General features: G+C 36.5%; 1 protein-coding gene across 1 annotated transcript in view; it reads left to right on the forward strand.

Annotated features, from left to right (window-relative positions):
- Nucleotides 1-25,332, forward strand: part of LOC106879669 (inner nuclear membrane protein Man1) — a 48,524-nt gene extending 23,192 nt beyond the window's left edge. The window contains exons 4-15 of the mRNA XM_014929342.2: nucleotides 3,285-3,382; nucleotides 5,264-5,322; nucleotides 7,587-7,729; nucleotides 9,224-9,325; nucleotides 11,074-11,173; nucleotides 11,902-12,022; nucleotides 15,593-15,631; nucleotides 17,383-17,419; nucleotides 18,054-18,144; nucleotides 19,727-19,832; nucleotides 20,076-20,154; nucleotides 20,807-25,332. Coding sequence (XP_014784828.2) covers nucleotides 3,285-3,382; nucleotides 5,264-5,322; nucleotides 7,587-7,729; nucleotides 9,224-9,325; nucleotides 11,074-11,173; nucleotides 11,902-12,022; nucleotides 15,593-15,631; nucleotides 17,383-17,419; nucleotides 18,054-18,144; nucleotides 19,727-19,832; nucleotides 20,076-20,154; nucleotides 20,807-20,964 — 1,133 coding nt within the window. The 3' untranslated portion in view covers nucleotides 20,965-25,332. The remainder of the gene's footprint in view (nucleotides 1-3,284; nucleotides 3,383-5,263; nucleotides 5,323-7,586; nucleotides 7,730-9,223; nucleotides 9,326-11,073; nucleotides 11,174-11,901; nucleotides 12,023-15,592; nucleotides 15,632-17,382; nucleotides 17,420-18,053; nucleotides 18,145-19,726; nucleotides 19,833-20,075; nucleotides 20,155-20,806) is intronic.
- Nucleotides 25,333-26,151: the final 819 nt, after the last annotated feature.

Below are 26,151 nucleotides of genomic sequence, written 5' to 3' on the forward strand. Positions count from 1 at the left end.
GGAGGAAGGGACAGAAGGGTATAGCAGTGAAGTAGAGGCCAGCACAGAGGTATAGATAGAAAGATGGAGGAAGACAGATAGATAAATAGATAGAAAGATAGATAGATAGATAGACAGATAGATAGATAGAAAGATAGTCACGTCAGAATAATAGTAGACTTACTTGTAAAATAGGACGTGTGCGTTCAATAATGTAATAATACAAAGAATATATATACATGTATACACACATATATGTACATACTTACATCTACATGTGTATATACATATATATGTGCACAGACATAGCTAAGTGGTAAGAAATTTTCTTTATAACCATGATTCCTGGTTCAGTCCTGCTGCATGGCTCCTTGGACATGTGTCTTCTACTATAGCTCTGGACCAGCCAAAACTTTGTAAGTGGATTTTGTAACTGGAAACCGAAAGAAGCCTGCCCGCATATCTCTCTCTCTTTTTTTTTTATACTTGTTTCAGTCAATAGGTTGCAGCCATGCTGGGACACTATCTTGAATTTTTAGTTGAATGAATCGACCCCAGTACTTTTTTTTTTTCCTTAAGCCTGGTATTTATTCTAGTGGTCTTTTTGTCGAACCGCTAAGTTATAGGGACATAAAGACACATATGCACACGCACACACACATATATATATATAATGGGCTTCTTTCAATTTCCATCTACCAGATCCACTCACAAGGCCCGAGGCTATAGTAGAAGACACTAGCCCAAGGTGCTACACAGTAGGACTGAACCTGGAACCATGTGGTTGGGAAGCAAGCTTTGTACTACACTGCCATGCCTGTGTGTGTGTTCATGTCTCCTTGTGTTGACATCACTTAATATTTATTAATGGGTATCACTATGTTAAGTGAAAAGTCATCATCATAATTTTAAGAACTGCCTTTATGTTCCACATTTAAGTTCCAAAAACCTCATCTCTTTCATGTCCAGAAACTTCAGGAAATACATTATCTGGTTGTGTTATGAATCATGATGTAGCCAAATTGTTGAGTACCTGAAACTACACCTAATGTTTAAAACTGTGAATAGATTATTGTATGATACTGGTTTGTATTGTAAAATTTTGTGTGCCACAACTTCTGAAGAGTACGGGAACACAAATGGACCATGAGTGGTGAACATTTTTTTCGTGTTGTAAAGCCACATTGAAATTAATTGTCATCTGATATGGTGGGGTTGCATTTTAAAAAAATCATACTGCTAAACCTATTATTTTGTAAAATCTAATTATTCATAAAACCTTAGCAAAATCATCATCATCATCATCATCATCGTTTAACGTCCACCTTCCATGCTAGCATGGGTTGGACGACTTGACTGAGGACTGGTGAAACCGGATGGCAACACCAGGCTCCAATCTAAATTTGGCAGAGTTTCTACAGCTGGATGCCCTTCCTAACGCCAACCACTCAGAGAGTGTAGTAGGTGCTTTTACGTGTCACCTGCACGAAGGCCAGTCAGGCGATACTGGCAACGGCCACGCTCGAAATAGTGTCTTTTATGTGCCACCCGCACAAGCCAGTCCAGGGGCACTGGCAACGCTCTCGCTCGAAAATCCTACGGAGGCCAGTCAGGTGGTACTGGCAACGGCCACTTTCAAAATGGTGCATCTTATGTGCCACCCGCACAAGAGCCAGTCCAGGGGCACTGGCAACGATCTCACTTGGCTTGCCGGGTCTTCTCACGCACAGCACATTTCCAAAGGTCTCGGTCAGTAGTCATCGCCTCGGTGAGGCCCAATGTACGAAGGTCTTGCCTCACCACCTCAGCCCAGGTCTTCCTGGGCCTACCTCTTCCACGGGTTCCCTCAACTGTTAGGGTGTGGCACTTTTTCACGCAGCTATCCTCATTGATTTAAAATTTTGGTTCAAGGCCAGCAGTTGCAGCAGGTGGGTAAGTTGAATACATTGATCCCACCGTTCAACTGGTACTTATTTTATTGATCCTGAAAGGTAGAAAGGCAAAATTGACCTCGGCAGAATTTGAACTCAGAATGTCAAGATAGACAAAATGCTGCTAAGCATTTCATCTGGCATGCTGATGATTCTGCCAGCTTGCTGCCTTAACCTTATTAAAATTTTTTTTTTTTTTTTTTTAATGTGGTTGGGGTTTGAAATATTATGCTCAACATAAGTCTATTTGTTTATTTATTTATTTGAAAATTTCTTTGGATTTCTGTTTTAAGCACATTTGTGATTACTTTAATGAAGAATTACAAAGAAGTGTTTCTAAAATTTGCAGTTAGTTTAAAGGGATAGATTTTGAATAAGATTTATATTATCATCATCATCATCATCATCATCATCATCGTTTAACGTCCACTTTCCATGCTAGCATGGGTTGGATGATTTGACTGAGGACTGGTGGACCAGGAGGCGACATCAGGCTCCAATCTGATTTGTCAGAGTTTCTACAGCCAGATGCCCTTCCTAACGCTAACCACTCCGAGAGTGTAGTGGGTGTTTTACGTACTACCAGCACGAGGGCCAGTCAGGCGGAACTGGCGACGGCCACGCTCGAAATGGTGTGTTTTACGTGCCACCTGCACAGGAGCCAGCCCATCGGCAACGATCTTGCTCAAATGTCTTTTCACGTTCCACTGGCACAAGTGCCAGAGAGGCGACGTTGGTAACGATCAATGGCCATTCTCAGAACAAAAATAATTCTATTATAATGATTTTTCCCATCTGACATTTACTTCTTTCAGAAGGTTGCATGCTTCCACTTCTATGAAATTTAAGATTCGCTCACCTTGCTTCCCTTTTAATTTACATGTTTTTATGCAAATGATACATTTTCAATTTTTTTTTAAAATTCATGTATATATATATTATGATAGTATATTTTTCTTCATATAAATATACTGATAACATTGCTATGATTATACTTAGAAGGGTGTCACTTGTAAATTTATTGTGATTTCTCTTTCTGCACCTCTGTTAGCCCTATTGTGGTTGTACTTTCCAACCTCTGATAAAACCCTATTGTGCTATTAACATAATCCTCTACTACTGACATACCCACTGTATCATTATCCAGTATTCTTAGCTTATCTAGTTCCCTCTTCCAAAAATATTTGGATGCAGGATTTTACAAAATACCACTTTAGTAGAGTAAATACTACCTCTTTCAAATGTCCCAGGATAATTACTTGAAGGCTGATGCTTAGTATTTATAATGATTTTTGAAGGACTAAAGCATATTATTGCCAGTTACCATTGATGCTATAAATACTTATAATAATAATAATAATAATAATATTCCAGGAAATATCCTGTGTGGTCAAAATTCAAATGGAAACAGTAAGAATATGTCTAAAGAAGTTGTCAGTCAATTAATTGCAGCTGAAGTCGAAGAAGAACCGGTAAGTATTGGTTTGTGTGATCTATCCTGCAGACATTTAACATAGATATATCAACTGTCTACCTCACATAAATCTGTCTACGCTGCCACTGCTACTTTGTGTGTGTGTGTGTCACTGATTGTCTGTATAATATTTCATGTATCAGTCAATGTAAGATGAGCTTTTTAAGATATGTGTCAGCCTGAAAGTTAATGTGTTTCAGCCAAAACCTACCCTTTGTTAACACTAGGAAATCAGTTGTTTAGCCTGAGATTTTCTATAGTTTTAAATGAATTTTTCTATTCATCTCATGCTAGATGTTTACATATCGACAGTGGTAGTTTTCGGTGTTGAATGTCCACTTCCTCTTAAACAGTTGTTACTGAACCAGTTTGGAACTCTTATGCAGTTAGTTAACCTGCTAGAAGTTGCAGCTAAATATTTCTCAAATCACATTCTGCTATCTTAAAGAGAAAGGCAACATAAAATTATGTGGTCTTGAATGCTCACTGCCTGAAAAAAAAGTTAGAGTTGTTCCACTTTGGTCATAGGTCTGCTCCTTATGACTGACCCAAACAACTAGATATTTAAGAGAACTCTTGTTGAACTGACACCATGGTGACTAGATACAATATATCTACTGTATTATTAGAAATAGTGGCAGCTATAATATCAGTGTTTGGCCTTTCTTTCGTATGTATATTAAGAAGCACACTGTCTTCAAATTTAAAATTGAAAACATGTGGTACAAGTTCTGTTGAAGGAAACCCGGCTGTTATATTCATTTATAATTTTGGTGCTAGTTTACTGATTTGTAGTTGAGATCAGTACTTGATTTGAATTGATCCTCACTTCATTAATGATACTTAATTTATTAACCCTTGTGGTATGAAAAACAAAATCTACAGTGACAAGATTTGAACACAGAATGTAGAGAGATGCAACTAGACATCACCAGGTATTTCCTCTGACACTCTATCGTTTCTATTACTATGCCAATCTTTTTCTTCTAAGTTCTTTCACTGGTTTGTGTTTATTAGCAGTTTTCACAACTGACTGTTTCTTGCCGAAACTTTCGACTTAACTATGAAACACATGTGACAAATCAGATGGGAGAAAGTATAACTTGACCCCAGACACACAAGTTTTTTTGGTCAGTTTAAAGTACAGAATTTACAACCTGTTGTTCTCTTATTTCATTTGCTCATTCAGCAGTAATCCTTTAACAATCAGATTACTCTGTCAAGTATAATGCTTATTTATTCACATTGTTTTGAATTAATCATGCATTATCTTGTAGCTTTGACATTTCAGTGATGCGATTGCTTATTTTTAGAATGACAGTGTAGGGTGGGTGTGACCTGCCAGAAATGGCTAGTTTGCATATAAAACAGGTAGAGTACTTAGGCTGGATATGGCTAGTTCAATCACTGAAGGGCTATGTTTGATACTGTTCAGTACTATCAGAATAACTATATTTTAGTGCCATGTGTAGTTCTTTCCAGATTCTCCATTTTGTGTTGTGGCCATAGAAATAGCCTGGAAACAAATGTGAAAAAATTCATTCTAGCACAAATACCATTTTTACTCATGTCCTCTCTCTATTTTACTTTTTCCCTTTTTCTTTCCTTCTCAAATGTTTTGTGTTTAAGATCTCTCCAACCTATGTACGCCACAGGTAAAAATAGATGTCAAAATATTGATCATCATTATCATTCTTTGTTCTCCCTCACATTGTTCTGTTTTTAAGATATCATATCAATGGCCTTATTTTATATTTGATTAATCTGTGTGTATGTATGTATGTGTGTGTGTGTGTGTGTGAGAGAGTGAGAGAGAGAGAGATTGGTAATTGTATCACTAAAATATTTTTTTCTTTGTCTTTTGTTTTATCGTATCAAGATGATAATTGAGCAGTTAATTATGTGGATGATTATCAGCAATGAAGACTGGGGTATCAGGTAAGTGTTGTCAGTTTGAAGTGTTTGAGGTTAATGATACTAAGGCTGTTGTTTGCGGGCTGGTAATATAGTTGGCATGACTTTGAAGAGCAAAGACCTTTTAAGTTATGGTAAGGTAAAAAAGAACCTGGAAGGGACATGTCTTGACATTGTGCTAGTATTTAAGCAGCGCATTACATATCACCATCATTTAATGTCTATTTTTCCATGGTCTCATGAGTCAGACTGAATTTTGTTGAGGTGGATTTTCTGTGACTGGATGCCCTTCCTGTTTCTATGGAAGATTAGAAATGAAGGACAGACACCGTTTGCATGATGGTGACACTCACTCACATCTATCACTCGACCTCAAGGCAAAGAGATGGTAACATACATACACCACACACATACATACTTACGTACGTACATACATGTTTATATACTTATATACACATACACACTACAGGCTCTTTTCAATTTCTATCTACCAAATCCACACACAAGGTTTTGATCAGACCAAGGCTATAGTAGAAGACTCTTGCCCAAGGTGCTTTTGCAGTGGCACTGAACCCCAAACTATGTGGTTGGGAAGCAAATCACTTACTATGTTGTTTAACCCTTTAGTGTTCAGATTACTCTGTTAAATTTAATACTTTTTCACTCAAATTGTTTTGAATTAATCATGCATTATCTTATAGCTTTGAGGTTTCAATGATGTGATTGTTCATTTTTAGAATGTCATTGTAGGTTAGGTGTGAGAGGTTAGATATCGCCCGTTTGAATATGAAACATGTAGAATATTTGGGCCAGATATGGCCGGTTTAAACACTAAAGGGTTAAAAAGGTAGATTGCTTTAACTTGCAGCAATGAGGAGTATCTGATATTTGTATTGAGAAGAAGGCCAGGAGAATGGTGACAGTGAGAGCCTGTAGGTGACTGGTACTTCTAAATACACTATTTAATTTCTCTATTGCAAGTATTGTTTAGACAGACAAATTGATAGAATTGGACCATGTCTGTGTGGGAGGTGAACAAATGGCTTTTGAGAAGGAGGTTATGGCTTTTGTAATCATTGACAATGAGAGCTAACATTATTAATTATTGTAGATTTGTAAAATTAATTGTGTATTATTTTGTAACTTTGAGATTCTGAAGAAGTGATTGTTTATTTTTAGAATGCCATTGTAGGGTAGGTTGGATCTGGCCATCCTCACACAAAACAGGTGGAATATTTGGGCCAGTTTAAATGTTAAGGGGTTAACATCAGCCTAAGTTTGGCTGGTCTGCAATGTTATGAATGACTCCCTTTTTGTCTTGTGTACCTTCTCATCTGTGAGATTGACCTCACCTCACCTTTTTATCGTTGTATTACTACTATTATTACTTCAACCACCACAGCTACTACTATCATCAACTACAGCAAGCATCACCATCATTTGAACCACTAACCTCTGCTATTGTTGCTGCTACTACCATCTCACCACCACAACCCCTCTTCTCATTTCTGCCATTGCCACATCACTATCATCACCAAACCACCATCACCACCGCTACCATTATCATCGTCATTGCTACTAACTGTTAGAACAATTGTCAGTTACCTTTTACTTGCCCCAGTCTAATGACTGGGGCACCACCCTGAAGGGTTTAATTGAACAAATCAACCCCAGTGCTATTTTTTAAGTTTGACTTTTATTCTGTCGGACTCTTCTGTTGAATTACTGTATCAAAATGACAAACAAATCAATGCCAGTTGTCAAGTGGTGGCAGTAGGGAAGACTAATACACTCACACACACAACATACATACATACACACATATATATATTGTTTTCCAAAATGGAGGTGAACACCTTTCTCCATGTGATCAGCTTGAAAAATTATTAAGATACTTGGATATTTTCACACTCTTCTTAACATGAAACTAATGGTAGCCTTAATTCACAAATAAATTATTTATCCACCAATACAGTGTTGAGCACGCATTCCAACGTTCTACTTTTACTTATATATGTGTGTGTGTATATATATATATATATATATATATATATATATATATACACACACCACACACTTACAATAGGTTTCCTTCTACCAAATTCACTCACAAGGCATTGGTCAACTTGGGGCCATAGTAGAAGACACTTGCCTAAGGTGCTACAGTATAATGGGGGCAAACCAAGCTTCTTAACCATACAGCCATATCTGAATTGCATGATAATCTACCAGAAGTCTATAAACAGACAATTATAATGTCTTCCGTATTTCATTAACTTTCGTTACAGACCATTGACTGTAAATGGTACCATTCCTGAAAGAGTTGAAGAACTGGCTTATGTGGAGAGTTACACTCCATATATGAGTTTCACTTGTCGCCTTCGAAGAGCTATCTTTGACACTATATACCAGTTGCTTTTGGGATGTCTAGGTGAGTAGATAGAGCCACTTCTTATTTCTATTCTGCTTGGGGAATTACTACAAACAGCTAAGTCAGTTTGTGGGAGATCATTTTTGTACTAGATGAAGGATATTTGACTTTGACTTTTTGAAACTGCAACAGTCCAGACTTGTTTCTGCATGTTTATGGGGTATATTATCTGTAATAGCCTTATTGACTCTCTGGCATGAGTATTTTAGCCCTAGGCAAAGGAATATATGTCTACTTTCATTCCCTGGTCTACCTGTTTAACAGTTTCAGCTTGTTTTACTGTTGAAGAGGATCCTGCAATAATCGTACATATTTACACAAGTCATCCAAGCTATGTTGGCATGGAAAACAGTTCACAAGTTACTCATTAGCCATTTCGCTTCTGCTACATTTAATTTTTCTCTCATATCATTGAAAATTCTGATGTTCCACAGAACATCTCCTCAAGAGTTCATTCTCTGATCAAAATTAGTTTTGAGATCTGTTTATTTGGAGCTTGATGATAGTTTGGAAAAGAACTAATCAAATCTGTAATAATTGGAGAAATGTTTATATGTGTGTGTTTGTAGACATCAGTATGAAACAGTAAGGCACAACTGTTTGAATGCTAACAATTTGGCACAGCTGACTGGACATTCAGCCTGTTTTTGGTACTGGAAACAAACACATGTAGACAGAAATATTCATTTACTGAAAGAAAGACAGAGATTATAATTTATTTATTGAATATTATTGACAAATATTTTCCCGCTCCTCATGCACAGAGAAGTGGGGAGGGTGAGAATGGGGAAAAAAACATTAAAGCATTTGGTATTAAATATATCAGTGTTGAATCAACAATGCCACATAGGTGACACCAAAGCGTTTCATGCTCATATATAAATATATGTATATAGATAGATAGATCTAATGTACTGCTTTATTTAATACTTCTGCCTACTTTGTGTTCCTTTAATTATGTTTACTCTGTTAAAAACATTCAAACCAGACACCTGGTTCCCTCCACATGCATTTATTGCCTGTGGATGTTCAAGGGTGAGCATCAGACACATTAATCTCATTGGGCTAAGGAGATGAGGGAGTCAAAATCATGTGACTCATCCCTTTTCCTGTGATGGACTGAATATGTACAATAGGGATAAGTTTATACGTACTTAAAGGGTCTGAAAATGGTTAAGACTGAAATGATCAAAGTTAAACCAAATAACTGTGAAAGGTGAGTTTACTAGCACTGTGATACAGAAGAGTAATTGTGATGCTGAAGGTACGTGTGTATGTTTTTGTTTTGTCTTTTGTTTGTTTTTATCCACCTTGCCATTATCTGTTGTCACACTTCTGGCTTGTTCATTGGTCTCTTCCAGATTAAAACTAGAAGTAAAGATGTGTTTAATTATCTAGGCATTGATCCCTTTCAGACCTTCAGGTCTAATCATATTTTTCCTTTCACTGTTGTCTCAGTCACTAATATACAGTTGGTTTTGATTTCCTTGTCAGGGGTTGTTTTGCTTATTTTATTGCTGCGTTTTTGCTTGGTGCAGCACCAGAAGAAGGAAGAGGAACAGCAGCAAATCTATGAAATGATTGAGAAAATAATTGGTAAGTAAATAATTAGGCTTTAATTCTACAACAGCACATTCTTCACCACCTCCTCTATCGTTACTGTCACTGTTACCATCAAAATGGTTTTGTTGGTCTTGTCAAGTGGAATGGATTTCCAGTCACATTCTTACATTTCCTTTCCCTATACATTTGAGTTGCTATGTTTATTGAAAATGTCACTTAAAATGGAAATGTTGTCATTATAAAATAGATTGAAATCTTGTGATTGTTGTTGGTGTAGTACAAGAGGAAGTTTCTAAATAAATATATTTTAAGCAAGTTCAATATTCTTGTGATTGAGATCTAAGCAAGATCAACTCTCATAGAGTGGAGACCTAAGTGAAGACAGTTCACTGAAAGTGAGACATAAGTGAGATCAACTATCATAAATTAAAGGTCTCCTACACTTGTTAGTTTGATTATATGATGTAGTCCTAAAAGTCACGTGAGAGGAAAGAACCATTATGGTGGTTGATGTCTTCAGCATAGATAACATTGATTACTAGGTTTAGACTATCAATGCCATCAACATCACTTATGTAACAACCAGTGACACTATTAAGAGTAATGAGATAAGCCAAATCATATGATCTATTATGCAAATGTATATCACTGGATCTGTGTTGATCTATACAGCTGTGGTAGTTAGTGTGAATGTGATTAATGTGCAAATGACATGAAACTGAGAAATTGAGTGAAATACTACTGCACTTGTAGAACTTGTAGAAAAGGTCACTTAATTCTTCAGTTAAAATACATGTGTTTGTGTGTGTGTGTGTGTGTATATATCATGTTGAACTGTTAATCCCTACACAGTTTTTCTCTCTCCTTTTTTTTTTTTTCTCAATCCATTCTGTCAAAGAGTGTAGGCTTGAAATGTCAAAGACTTTTCCATTCTTCCCGAGCATCAAACTAATGCTCTTGCTTGTTGTTCTTTCACCTGTCTTCGTCTTTTGTTTTCTGTTAATTCAAACTATATATATATAGACAGACAGATATGTATGTATGTATGTATGCATGTGTGTACCATTATCTACATTCTTTGTTTTCCACCACTTGAATATATGATCATTCTTTCATCATTTTAATGGTTATTTATCATCAGTAGTGCTATCCAAATATCCAATAAGGAATCTACTGAACTGTAGCCCCAGGAGTTCATTATCCAAACCAGAACTGTGAATTGTTATACTCTTTTACTGATTTCAGTCATTGGACTGCAGCCATTCAGAGATAGTGCTTTCAAGGATTTTAGGCATTCATATTGACCCCAGTACTTATTTCAGTCTGGTACTTAGTTTAACAAATCACTAAATTATACTTTTAACTCCTTTGTTATTATATTTCTGTTGAAATACAGTCTCTGTATTTGTTAATTTAATTGAATTTGGTAAAATAGCTTTGTCATTATTAAGCTGGTATTTGGAAAATGAATAAGCATGAAATTCTGATGGAAAGTTTTAATATATACTATTTAAAAGAGGAAATTTGTATCACAACCAAGAACGATCTTGGGTGGATTGCTATCCAAAGGATTAACACCAAGGAATGCAATTCAGCACATCAGTTTACACTAGTAAGCATGAACACAAGCATGGTTGTCCATAGTTGTACAGTTTCTAAGGCATTGGTCAACCTATAGCTACAATAGAAACCACATCTGTTTAAGGTATAACACAATGAGATTGAAAACAGAACTACATAATTGCATTGCTAACTTCTTAGCTACACATATTTCATTTCAGATACACTAAAGTCTGAATGTGAAGCAATGTCTCGACATGATGAGGAGCCTTACCTAGCTGTACAACATGTCCGTGACAAATTATTACAACCGTCAAAAAGGTATTTTACTAACACATTGTTTACCTTCTGTTTTTGACTTTTTCTTAGAAACAGAATTAATTCTATTTTAATATTAATTGATTTTAGATTGTCTTTTAAGAATACATATTTAATTGTAGTCTATTCTCTCCTCTCTCTCTCACTCTCTCTCTCTCTCTCTCTCATATTTCCCTTGTACTCTCTCTTTTTCCAGCTAGGGAAGCCATGTATTCACCTCTTCAGCAAGACATCTGTTCCCATCCCTCTATCATATTTTTATATCCTTCAGTATTATATCCCACTCAGCTGAGGGTTTTATTTTGCAAGTATTTGGTGACCTCACTAATCCACATGTTTTGCCATGGAGGCATCTTTGCACCCAATGCATTCTGTAAAGTGGTTGATGTTGGGCAGGGCATCCAGCTGTAGAAACTTTGCTAAAAAGGACCATTTGAGCAAGATTTTGACCTATCTCTTCACTTGCTCTCTTCAAACATCAACCTTCAGCAAATCCTATCATGTGACAGATCTAATGGATAGTTATAATGAATGTCACTGTCAATCACTTAACTCTATCCTGATAGTTTCAAAGCTGTTGATGATACATTGCTTAAGATTCCTCTGAAACAATTAGATTATTCTCTATCATGAATTAGTCAGCACTGTTTCTATGTCTGTTCTCTCTCTCTATTCTTTTTCACCTCAAATTTCCAAGGTGCTTAACTGGTACTACTTTCATTTCATTTTAGGAAACAATTGCTACCAATCTGGAAGAAAGCTGCCAAATTTATTGAAGAGAATGAATCTCGAATCCGACATGAAACTCGAATGATTGAAGGAGAAGAATTTGATGTATGGCGATGGTTACCAGTAAGTGAATTAGTAATTTTCTTCAGACTGAAATAATCCTAATTGTTGTTATTATCATTTGTGCAACCCATGCCAGCATGGAAATATGGTTGTTAAAAGGTGAGGATAATAATGATGTGCAGTAGATTAGCAGAATTATTAGTGTCATAGTATTTGTTCTTTATGTTCTGAGTTCAACCCCTACCAAGGTCCACTTAGACTTTCTTCCCTTTAGAATTGGTAAAATGAAGTATTGGGATCAGTGGTATAGACTAAGACCTTCCCCTCAAGTCTTATGCTTTGTGCTATTTTGTCTGTCTTTGTATTCTTAAATTCCACTGAGGTTGATTTTGCCTTTCATCCTTTCATGATCAATGGAATAAGTACCAGATGCACACAGTGCTTTAGGTAATCAAATTGCTTGTCTCCCAAAATTTCAGCTCTTGTGCTAATATAAAAAATATTGACCATGATGAACGGGTAGAAGCATGTATGAATGCCTTCGGAAAATGGTCAAACAAAAATAGTCCATTAAATTTTCTCTGTAGGTTATTGAGGTTTGTGTTACAAAGTAATACGATGAAGTTTGGACAAAAATTTTAGCACCAGAGGTACACCCATGGCAGTTAATTTTGTTAATGTCTTCATGATGAAATTCGAGACAGTTACTGAAGACATTCAAATCCTTACATGATCATGAACCAATATTCTGGTTGCGGTTCATTGATGACGTCTTTTTTGTCTGGGAAGGATCACAGAATAGTCTAATTAACTTCTTGCATTTTTGTGACTGTTATGCTAAAAATTATGGCTTTAAGTCCAACATAAAATTTACATCTAGTTTTTTCAAAAACTAGCGTTGAATTTTTAGACACAAAAGTTAAGTTTTCTAGAGGTAGAATAGTGATAGGGTTATTTTGCAAACCCACATCATCCCACATTTATCTCCATCACTGCTCCGATCATCCACATCGTATAATTTGGTCAAATCCGAAATCCCAATTTCTGTGGATAAAACCAATTTGTACTGACATAGGGGATTACTGGAAACATCCAAATGCTTTTGTACACCATTATGTCAAATGCAGTTACAGTGAATCATGATTAAAGAATGCAAATGACATAGCTAAAATTAGCAGAGAAAGTCAAACCAAATTCACGCATAATTTTAGCAAAAACAATACAGTATATCACAGAATTCCTTAAGTGATTTACTGGCGCCGAAATTTCACTGGCATTTCAAAAGTGTTGCATGAAAGTTACCAGTATGTTGTAGAAAAATATCCTCATTTCAAACAAATATTTCCTCAGACTTCTACTGTAGCCTTTAGACAGAATAAAATTATAATAGAACATTTAATCTCTACTCCAAGAAAACTAACATTGGAGTATCTGCATGCTGTACCTTGAAAAACAGCCGCCAGAGAGATAAGCCCTGTTCAGTGTGCAACAACATGAGTCAAGTGAATTCCATCAGAAATCATAACAGAAATGTTATGATTTATACAGAAGTTAAGACATATAGAGATTCCCATTTGGTGTATGCAGCAGAATGCATGAAGCACAACTTGATTTATGTTTGTTGTACAACAGAACAATTAAACAAAAGATTTAATGGGCACAAATATGACATCAGGCACACTAACAGTAGTTCAAGAGAACTTGCCAAACATTTTGCATCAAATTGCTGCAATTTTGAAAAAGACTTGAAAGTGCATACTCTCAGAAAATATTCTGAATCTGTTGCACTTTCAATACTCAAAATGCATGAGTAGAAATATGTTTGCAGATTAACATCATGTCCTGGAGGAAAGAATAAAATGACAGGAGAATTTCATCAAGTTTACACAAAACTGTTTGATTAAATATTCTTCACCTTTTTTCTTTCTTTTTCTTTTCACCGGTTGAGAAATTGAAACATGAAGACTGGTGTTGAACTTGAAGACTGATGTTGATCTCATTTTAAATTTGTATATCTATAAATCTGAATTTTTATCACTTTCCATTTTGAACTTGGCAAAGACAGGCTTGCTGTCGAATTATCAACTAATAAAATATCTATTGCAATCGCATCATGCTCTTCGTCTTGTCTATTATTATTAAGGTTGGGAGGCGATGAGCCAGCAGAATCGTCAGCATGCTGGGCAAAATGCTTAGCGGTATTTCGGCCGTCATCACATTTTGGATTCAAATTCTGCCGAGGTCCACTTTGCCTTTCATCCTTTCGAAATCAATAAATTAAGTACCAATGAAACACTGGGGTTGATGTGATTGACTTACCCACCCCTCACAAATTTCAGGCCTTGTGCCTATAGTAGAAAGGATTATTAAGGTGGCGAGCTGGCAAAATCGTTTGCACACCATGCAAAATGCTTGGCAGTATTTTGTCCATCTTCACATTCTGAGTTCAAATTCACCTGAGGTCTATTTTGCCTTTCATCCTTTTGGGGTCAATAAAATAAGTCCTAGCTGAGGTTTGGGGTCAATGTAATCGACTATCCTCCTCCCCCAAATTTCAGGTCTTGTTTCAATAAAATCCTTGAAATTATTATTTCAAGGATTATAATAATAATCCTTGAAAGGATTATTATTATTATCAAGTAATCTTAATGTTTCATTTGTAACTACCTTGGCATAATGAATGTTCTCCACTATGTTTATATATTATTGTTGGTGTATATAACAAACAACTAAATTTTAAAAGTTGCTATCATCATCAAATCAAGCATCTCCCTATCACATTGAATACTTCTATTTCTAGCTCCAACCCATATTGTTGTGAAAACAGCTTGGATATTGAGGGAGGTGAGGGGCGTATAAACAAATAAACAAGTGCATCAAAGAAAAAGTTACCGCATTACATACACACTTTTAGGATAGGTAGTTCCTGCAGCTGCAAAAATCTATTACAAGTACTCGAATGGAAGGAGAAAGTGAAAAACAATACTATATACAAGGAGGTTTTCATCAAGCAGATAATGGTTTCAGTCTATTTACATGGAGTGTTGGAATTGAGTTAACGTATAGTCATGTCTTCCACAATAACAGTATCCACCTCTATAGTTATTTATAGTCATCTTCATTAACCATTGAGCATTCACATTATTATGTCAAATGTAATGCTTATCTATTCACATTGTTTCAAATGAATCCTGCATTATATCATAGCTTCGAGATTTTGATGCTGTGATTGTTTATTTTCCAAATGACATTCTAAGGTAGATTTGATAAGCTGGATTTGGCCGGTTCAAACATAAAACATAGCTTATCTGAGATGGATATGACCAGTTTAAATGCTAAAGGGTTAAGCTGCTATTTGAGGGAATTTAGATTTCTTTCTTTTTGTCTCTAGCTATAACATAGCTCTAACTGGTTTAATCAATTTCACAGCAGTTTTATCACCACTACCCTACTTTTTGCATTTTTTATGTACTGCTAGACTAGTAATCTGTGTACGAAGTTCCGTACCTTATTAAATGTAAAGTTTGAGGCTTGTTTTGGGTGTTAGAACCTTCAGACATCAGTTATTTTTGTGCAGTTACATTGATTTAGTACTCATCTAATTCTTTTTTAATTACATCTATTGAACAGGTCTGCTGTACTAATTCTCCTCACATGACTCAATCCTTGGTGAGTTTTTTTTTATCTGAGAAACTTTTATAACTGAATGTTGAATGCCTGTATGTTGAAACGGTGAAATTGGTGCTGCTCTTTTAGCAGCTTTATGACAAATCTTTCCTCACAGGAAAATGTGGAATGAGTGATAAAACTTGTAGAAGTTAGGGGGGCTACAGCTGGTCTGTTTAATCCTTACTGAAGATGAAATAGATCTTTTAAAAGCTGTCCCTGCCTATGGCAGGTTCTCCAATGTTCTTAAGACTGGGCAGTGATAGCAATTCATTTATTTCACACCTAAATGAGTGATCTGTCTTAGTGAGCTATCAAGGGATCTTCTGTTTGTTCCTCGATCTGCTAGAAATAACAGTCAAATCTCAATTTTCTTCTTACATGGCTACGGTTGAGAATTTTGCTTCCCAACCATGTAGTCTCGAGTTTAGTTCCATTGTGTGACACCTTGGGCAAGTGTTTTCTACTATAGCCCCAAGTCAACCAAAGCCTTGTGAGTAGATTTTGTAGGCAAAAACTGAAGAAGCCCATCACATGTGTTTGTGTGTTTTCCTTTGTGTTCACTGCTTTGTAAACAATGGTTTCCCTCTTGATTTCATTGTCTTGCAGTCTGTTACAAAAACTTATCCAGGCTTACTAGCATGTTTTGACATGTTACACAATCATTGTAAACAAAATGGTGTTGATTTGTTTCCAGTTCCCCACATAAAATATGAGGAGTTGTTCAATAGATAGGGAGACTATTGCCTCTCTTGGAAACAGGTGGTGGGGGATTGGCAACGGGATGGGCATCGTGTTGTTGAAAGACTGTGCCTCAACATATTCTCATTCAGTAACAACTTTAGCTGTGTGAATTGGTGCATTATCATCCTGAAAGATTGTGTTTCCCTTCGGAAACAGTTCCACAACCATAGGATGAATTTGATCAGATAAAATGCTTAAATAGTCTTGACTATTAATTCTGCCATGAAGAGAAACCATTGGGCTGGCAAATTTCCAAGATGTAGCCCCCTAGATCATCACAGATCCTCCTCCATGTTTAACAGTTGGAATGAAGCAGTCTGGGTCAAATGCTTCTTTCGGCTGTCTCCACACGTATACTCGGCCGGTGGTCGGAAATAAGGTAAAGGCTGACTCGTCCAAGAAAATAACATTCTTCCACTGCTCTAGGGACCAAAGTAGTGGTTTTCTGATTACAGCCCTCCTGTGACATCTGGCTTTGTGCAGCTCTCGGCAAACAGTTTTTGTGGGAACTGGGTTCTTGAGGTGGTCATAAGCCTTGCAGTAATTTTGAGAGCTGTACTTTTGTGATCCTTTCTAATAATTTTGACGAGGAGGTTTTTCCCTTTCTCAAAGGCTGTCATTACTTTCGAGACAGTACTTCTTGATACACCAAACATTTTGGCTGTTTTCATTACACTAGCACCTGCCATATGAGCACTAACAATTTGACCTCTTTGAAAGTCCAATAGATCTGTCATTTTAATGAATTTTAATTATCTTTTTCTGATGATATCTGAAAAGAAACAGCAATTTTAACAAAACATATTAAGCAACACTAGTAATAAATCAAAAGACATAAAAGTAAACAAGCTTTTGAAGGTTTTATAGATATTTCAAAATTATGATGCTAGGTGTTTCCATTATTTTGTCCAACTCCTGTATATTAGTAAATATAATAGCTAAATATTGTTTATCTCTTTTCTAATGTAAAGTTATTAGAATTCTCATGTCTTATGCCTTCTTCATTTCAGAACCTGAATAATGGAGGTAAAATTTGGCAAGGTCAAGGTAAAAAGATGTTTTGATTAGTTTTTATGTGCGTATGTATGTGAGAGAGCTATAACTGAGTAGATAAAAGTAATGAATTATCGAGCTATCTAAAGAGGGTGTCTTTATGCAGTGACTTGACCTGCTAGAAATTACAGCTAAATCTCCTTCAAATCACATCTTGTCATCTTACCAAAATTGCTCTGATGAAGCATTATACAATGCTGTCCTAGATACATTATGTCTAAAAAAAAAAACAGAATGATTATAACTGGAAAGTCTTTGATGATTAGATTGTCTGATAGGAGTTGACTTACAACAAAACAGCTACAACATTAGTTCTAATCTGCTGCAGTTGTTTTTAATGAGACTAACGTTTCTGTGTCTCCTTTGTGAAGTATAGGGATCAGATCTGGTGGTATATTTTTGGTTTTGTAATCTATCTGAGGCAGACAACAGGGAACTGCAGTGCATTAAACCCTAGAATATCCAGTAGGTGCTGCTGGAATGCCCATAAGTCATTTTCAGTTTGATAGTTCTTTACTCTTTAACTATTTACCATTTTACAGTTTCTTTTGTTTGTTTTGTTTTTTGAGATTTGTTTTGATGTCTTAAAAAATATTTGTATTCATGTGTGTTCTCTTTCTCTTCGTAGCATTTGGAGAACACGATGATATCAGCAACAATTCACCTCCGTACAGCCCTACACCATGTCTGAAAGTGCGTAACATGTTTAAAGCAGATGTGTAAGTACAGTGTACAGTTTCTTCACCCTGCAGTGTAACTTACTCTTTCCCTCTTTGTCATGATCACTGTCTTTTGTATGTTGGCATAGGTTGGACAATTACACCTTTTTTCTCGAGTATAATTTCATTTATCATTATTATTAAGACAGCAAGCTGGCAGAATCGTTAGTGTGCCGGATGAAATGCTTAGCAGTATTTTGCCTGTCGCTACGTTCTGAGTTCAAATTCCACCAAGGTCGACTTTGCCTTTCAAGTAAATTAAGTACTAGTAAAACACTGGGATCAATGTAATCGACTAGTCCCCTCTCCCAAAATTTCAGGCCTTGTGCCTATAGTAGAAAGGACAAAATGCTTAGCAGCATTTTTTCCAGTTTTATGTTGAGTTCAGATTCAATGGAGGTCAACTTTATCTTTTATCCTTTCAGGGGTCAATAAAATAAGTTCCAGTCAAGTTCAGGGTCAATGCCAAAAACTTATCCACTTCACCCCTCAAAATTTGAGGCTTTGTGCCGATAAGTGAAAGAATTATTATTATTGTTAATCACTTCAGCTAACATTGCCCAAGTAACTACATTCCATCATAAACTCAATAGTATTTAGTTGCTATTTAACCTCGGGTGATCTCTAATTGAGCTGTCTTATAATGATAGAGGTTCCAACTGTGACCATCATCATCATTTTACTTGCATTTTACCATACTGGCATGACTTGAGCCAGTTTTCTGAGGCAGTGTTTTACAGCCAGAAGATACCCTATTAGTCACCTCTTATGACATGCAGGGATACAGGGTCTTTATTCTAAAACTGGGATACACACTCAATATTAAGCAAAATGTATCTATAACTATCCAATGTGTCTTTCAAATCTTTTAAGACAATATGGTATAGTTTGAACGAAATTTGATTGCTATTTCTACCAAATGCAAAACAGATGGTTAGCATTTCTCTTGACATAAGTGAAAGAAACTGCCTTTGTTTCATTTTTACATTCATTATTCCATGCTAACATGGGCTACACAGATATATTATTAAGGTATTGCTTCTGGATGCTCTTCCTGGTGCTAACCCTTACCTTCCTTCCAAGCAAAGTCTCCCTTATTTCATATGCTTTAATTAACATCATATTCACTTGTAGTTGGAAATTTTCAGAGAAATGCAAGTGTAAACAAACTCACGCACAGAGAAGCTTCATTTAGTTTCCATCTATCAAATCTACTTGTTAAGCTTTTACTGCCCCTGGGCTTGTAGTAGATGATACTTGCACAGTGAAACAAAATCCAAAGCTACATGGTTGGGAAGCAAACTTCTTAATCACAACTGTCTAGTCTTTTGAACTCGACTGCATGTTTCCACTGAAGTTAAATCATATTTGCATGTAGCAGTGTCCCGACCTCTGGCTTCATGTTTTCATCTCTTCTGCATACATCATCTTAATATTGTGTTCTTTTTGCTGTAGGCTATTGGGTAAAAGTGCACAGTAGTGGGGCTAGAATAAAGGAACACAAAGGGACCTTATTACCTTCATAATGTAACGAGACATTTTGGCGCTTCTCACTCATGTCTCTTTTCCTCTCTGTTTTCAGTGAAGAAGGTGATGACTGGGATGTACATATAGAAGATGCAATTTTAGAAAAATGTAAAAATATCAATGGAATTCTTCACATTCATGTCGATAAATCTTCTAAAGAGGTAAACTAAATTTCATTTTTTTTTTTTTTTGTTTCAAATTTAACTACCATTGTAAAAAGATATCTTACACAACAAAATATCTATTCTGGTTAAACACATTAAAAACTAGTTACACATATAATCTTTACCATTATCATCACATCACCACCACTGCACGCAAGCATACAATTTTGCCATTCACTACACATGCACACTCCTCAACCATAACTGCTATAAAATGTTTTTGTTTGTTATCCACTTCAGGGATGTGTCTACATCAAATGTGACAATTGCGAAACTGCAGGTCATGTGTACAGATCTCTCCATGGATGGTGGTTTGATAGTAAGTACATCTTTATATATGTCTCTGCTAGAGTAACAGTTGACAGTGATGTCTCCAACACGAGGTGACAGTAGACAGTGATGTCTCCAACACGAGGTGACAGTAGACAGTGATGTCTCCAACACATGGTGACAGTAAACAGTGAGGTGACAGTACAGTGATGTCTCCTGCACAAGGTGACAGTAGACAGTGATATCTCCAGCATTAGGTGACAGTAGACGGTGATGTCTCCAGTACGAGGTGACAGTAGACGGTGATGTCTCCAGTACGAGGTGACAGTAGATGGTGATATCTCCAGCAAGAGGTGACAGTACATGGTGATGTCTCCAGCACAAGGTGACAGTAGATGGTGATGTCTCCAGCATGAAGTGAGAGGTGACAGTAGACAGTGATGTCTCCAGCACGAGGTGACAGTAGACGGTGATGTCTCCAGCATGAAGTAAGAGGTGACAGTAGACAGTGATATCTCCAGTACGAGGTGAAAATAGATGGTGATGTCTCCAGTACGAGGTGACAGTAGACAGTGATGTCTACCTCAGATTGTGAATGTAACCAATGATGTTACTATAATACATTGAGACAGATATTTCAATGTTTACTAAGCATGTCTTCAACTCTCTCTCTCTCTCTTTCTTTCTTTCTTTCTGCACAGGACGTCTAGTGACAGTGAAGTACCTCCGGCTGGACATGTACCATGACCGTTTCCCATCATCTCGAGTTGCCGTTAAAGCTATGAAACCATCTTCACACAGCAGAACACATTCAGTGTGTCAGCAGCCCATACAACGATACAGTCTACAGATGACATAGGTCACACCAATGCTTTCCAGTGCCTTTCTTTCTCTCCAACAACCCCTTCCCTTTTTTCTCCTCTATCTTATACCCATTGACATTTCATGGACTCTACATACACTCTACTACCATGTGACTTTTATTACTGTCTAAAACATGTTATAATATTGTCATAATATCATCACCACTATTATCATCATCATTACCAACTATTGGCTATTACTTCATGTCAGTTTCCATAGCTTTGTGTGTGTGCGTATATCTGTCTGTCTACCTCTCTCTCTGTGTTTGTATGTGTGTGTGAGTGTACACCTGTTGTATATATTGCTGCCCAGCAACTCTATGAATGTGTGTTTGTCATATATATATATATATATTGCTATATAAGAGGACTTGTATATGCAGTGTATTACATCTATATGTTGCAGTGGTGTGCATGTGTGTGCTTGTACAGACATTAATGTATTGTTCTCTCTGTCTCTCTCAATATATATATACATATATATATATATTTATATATGTATATATATATATGTGTGTGTGTGTGTGTATGTAATATTTACATACATCCTCCCTCCTATCAGAGTGTTTTGGTGTGTTCATTATTGTCCTGCCTTACCACATCTTACACCAACATATTCTACCAACCACTCACCACCTACCTCATATTGAAACATGAACATTTTGATGTTCACCATTTCACTCACTCCCTCATTTAATCCTTGTTCCTTCCCCCTATTCTAGATGCTGCTGTATTTTTATTCTATAACCCATTTATTTTAAGCTAATTTAACTTCCAGTCAAACAAAAAAAAGGACCTTGCTTTTTGTCTGTTTTATTTTTTCCTTGTGCGCGCGCGTGTGTGTGTGTGTTTATTTATCATATGTTATTATTGTTGTTACTAACTTTGCCTTCACATAGGTTTTGTGTTGTTTGAATTAGGTCTGCCACAACATAGCTGTCATCTTACCCTACTTATAGCTAGCCTAATTGGACCAAGCCTACCACAACTAAACTGGGTTGCATCATTTAATTAATAGGGCTTTGAATGAATCAATTCATTTAGCTTCCCAGTTATTTCACTGGTCAAATCACAGTTACAGTGCGTAGGAATAAGTTTGGAGATGTTTACAAGTTGGAAACACAATTGAGTGTCACAATTTCTTGTATGCTCCTTTTCTGTGTCCAGTTTGTTTCAGTGAGGTTTTGCTAAAACTATTACCAAAAATGTTCTGTATGAAAATGTTTCATTCTTTTAGTTTCGAACTCTTTTTCTGCTCCCCCATACACTGTATTACTTCATGCCACCTCTGTCGTCTTACCTTTTTAAAGTGTAAAACACTTTCACCTCTGTTACTCTGCCTATTAGTAGAGCTAGTTCCGAGAAACAATACCATCACACCATTTGTATTTTGGTGTGTGTGTGTGTGTGTCTGTAGATGTAAATATGTGTGTGTGTGTAGCTGTATGAAACGAATTATTTTGCAATTAGTTATTTGTATTTTTCTACATTGTGTATGGTGTTGGTTGGTGGTGTAATACTTCTTGTGGGTCTGTGACACACACTCCTGTATTATGATGGTAGTACACTTCTCTGCAATTTGGTATGACTACTGTACCTAATGTATCACAGTCCTGTACTGTTGTTCTCCTGTGTGACACAACTCTGTGCTGTTTCTATCATATGACACAACTATACTGTGGTGTTAATCATTAACCAAACAGTTCCATTTAACCGACGTCTTCATATAAGCATCCTTTTCCTGTTCTGCCAACAGTGACATATTTATTTCTGTATTTTCCCCTCATCCTCTTTTACACACACACACACACACACACACACACACACACACACACACACACACACACACACACACACACACACACACACACACACACACACACTCACATAACTATAGTTGCTCATTACATGAGAGACCTAACTTCAGGTGTGCTAGTAACTCTCTTAACATAAACACCTGGCACTGCTATTCTGCTATCACTCCATATCACCTTCATCTTATTCACTAACATTCATCTAACTGAGAATATTTACAAATTCTATAACTGGCCAGTTTCCATACTCTCCTTCAACTAATAGTTGTCCGTCCATTTCAAGGAAATCCTTCTTCTTTCTACACCTTCATTCCTTTCAGTTTGTTGCTTCCCTGCAGTTTCTTTTGCATTGTGTACAATGTGGTGAGACCAGACCCTTTCCCTCCTGGGCTGACTTTGCCTTTCATTTTTTCAAGGTTTGCATAGTGTCAATAAAGTAAATTACCAGTTATACATTGAAATTGATTCAATCAACTGTGCTTGCTCCATTCACAGAAACAGCTGTGTGCCTGATTAAAAGAATTTTCTATTAATTATTTTCATTATCATCATTTCATTGTCATCATCACCATCATTATTATTAAGGGCAGTAGAGTGACAGAAAAATAGCGTATCGGATAAAATACCTAAATAGTATTTAATTCCATCCCTTTATGTTTGGAATCCAAATCACACTGGGATCAACTTTTCCTGATTGAGTTGAAAATAACCCATCCGCTACAATTTTGGAGCTTTAAGCTCATGTACACATAAATAAAACCAAATCATTATTCTTATTATTAACAGGCACTAAGCCACAGGAGTCAGTTGTCATTAAAACAAGTCCTTGGTTTTGGTTCCTTGTTTGAATCTGCTTTGTTTTCATTGCTTGAGAAAAAAAAAAGGCATGAATGTCTCAAACCATTCCCTCCCTTTCCAAAAAAACTGATGCTTCATATTTATGGTAAAAAAAAAAAAAATTCTTCAATTGTAATGTCTTTGTTTTTGTGTTTTTAATGAATTTCTCAACCGATTGCATCTGTTTCTAAATGAGACTCTTTATTCAAACTGTGTAACCTTCACTTCCATTCTGCTACACATCATAATCAACAATCAGCTAAAGTGAGCCTGCCTTAACCTCCTGCAACACTCATCATTCTTCAGTTGTTTCGAACACATCTTTTAGAACTTTCCTCCATAAATGTTCTGTTAACCTCTTATTTCAACTGTTGGTTCCTTTTATGTAAGGAGAGAATATCTGAGGAAAATATTGAAATGCAGCCTTGGCAGTATTAGAATGGCTTTTTGTTCTTGGTGTCACATTTCACTTAGCCTTGTTATGTATATTACAACTTGGTTAAACCATCATCTCCAGTGAAGCCAGGATTATTCACTTAACCCATCAGCTAGAAACTTGGGCAGACCCAGCAATGCTGTTTGGTTCATATGTGATACACCAACATCACTAAATTTGGTCTTAGCTGGAAGGGGCAACTGGGTTGTTTCGCCTCAGACAGATGGTAGGGAGTTTTGTCTGAACAGCAGTAATAGTGGTGGTATATTGGAGGCTTTGGGGAGGTGATAGGGTCAGTTAATGGTCAGTGTGTTAATCGTCAGTCACTTGAATTTACTCCACTGCATCTCCTCCCCACCTAAATTTGGCCTTGTTTTTTTTGTTTTTTGTCAAAAGTGAATCATTAATGTTGCACCAAATATGTTTAAAAACTTGGTCTGCAAAAAAAACTAAGGAATAAAATATCAATCCTTGTAACATTTTCCCTTTAATTTAAGTATGTAACAAGGCTAAGTAAACATAGTACTTGTGTGGCTGAACAGTAAAACATTCTTATTTTACCAGTTTTTTTTATAGAAACAACAGCACAACCTATGTTTTAAGTATCCTGGACAGTTTTGCTCTCCAAGATTGTGTAAACCATCTAATGTCAACTGCTGCTTGAGTGTGGGGGCTGACTGTGGTTTAGTACTGTATATTGTATTCTAGGCTAAATAGTTGGGATTCATTTTTCAATTCTGCTAGTATGGGCCTTGATCTTTGTCTCCAGTGACCTGGCAGCAGAAGTGGTTGCCTCATGATCACAAATGGTGTGCACCTGGACCTAGCTACTAAACTTTCCCTGCTTTTGCTTGGTTGTCAACAGCCTTGCTAACCTTTTGAGAAACTGGTAGAGCACTGAGCAGACAGAAAAAAAATGATGTGTAGTCAGGTGGTCTCTACAGTGCCAAGATCAAATACTGTCACAAGAGTATCACTGCTACTGCTGCTGCTACTACTACTACTACTACTCCTATTACTACCACCTTTGTTATTCCCTGACCCCTCTCTCATCTCTTCTGGCCAGAATGATAGTCATGCTACTACTGAACATACAGTTGGCTACAAAAGATCCTAGAGATTTTTTTCTTTTTCTTTTTATTTTTTATTTGTATTTTTTTAATTATATGTATGTATGTATATATAATATATATATATATGTATATTTCTTTTATGTTTGAAATTCTCTTTCTGCTGCTTTATTAAAGCCTTTTACAATTTTTTTCTTCCAATCAGAACCATTTTCTGTTGTATTTCTTTTGATTTGTGCTCTTTTGTTTCGTTGTGTCTAATGTTCTTACAATGCATCCGACCCTTTCTTTTGTGCCTTCCCAATCTATTCACTGATTTCACTGAGAACTAATTTTAAATGACACACTTCCCCAGCTCTCTCTCTTTCATTAAAAAGCTGGATTATATTGGTGTCATATGAGAGGAGAATTTTTTTTTTCTCTCCAAAGAAAGTCCTTACCTGAAATCTGATTCTCTTCTCTCTTCACAGTACAGAAGAACATTATCCATATTTTAAACTTTATGGAACTGATATTTGCCATCTCAGACTATCGTTTACTTTTTCAAGTTCTGGTATTTAACTTTATTTTTAATATCAGTTAGTCCAAGCGAGATCGTTGCCAATGCCCCTGGACTGGCTCTTGTGCGGGTGGCACATAAAATACACCATTTTGATTGTGGCCATTGCCAGTACTGCCTGACTGGCCTTCATGCGGGTGACACGTAAAAGCACTCACTACACTCTCTGAGTGGTTGGCGTTAGGAAGGGCATCCAGCTGTAGAAACTCTGCTGAATCAAATTGGAGCCTGGTGTAGCCATCTGGTTTCACCAGTCCTCAGTCAAATCGTCCAACCCATGCTAGCATGGAAAGCGGACGTTAAACGATGATGATGATGATGATGATTTGCTGTGGCTGAGAAACCTAATATGTTGGACTACTGAGCATTTAATCAGTTCAAACTTTGCTATGACCATTGTGTTCTTTCACTATAGGCGCAGGAGTGGCTGTGTGGTAAGTAGCTTGCTTACCAACCACATGGTTCCG

This window comes from Octopus bimaculoides, chromosome 4 (assembly GCF_001194135.2).
Source record: "Octopus bimaculoides isolate UCB-OBI-ISO-001 chromosome 4, ASM119413v2, whole genome shotgun sequence".
Lineage (NCBI taxonomy): Eukaryota > Metazoa > Mollusca > Cephalopoda > Octopoda > Octopodidae > Octopus > Octopus bimaculoides.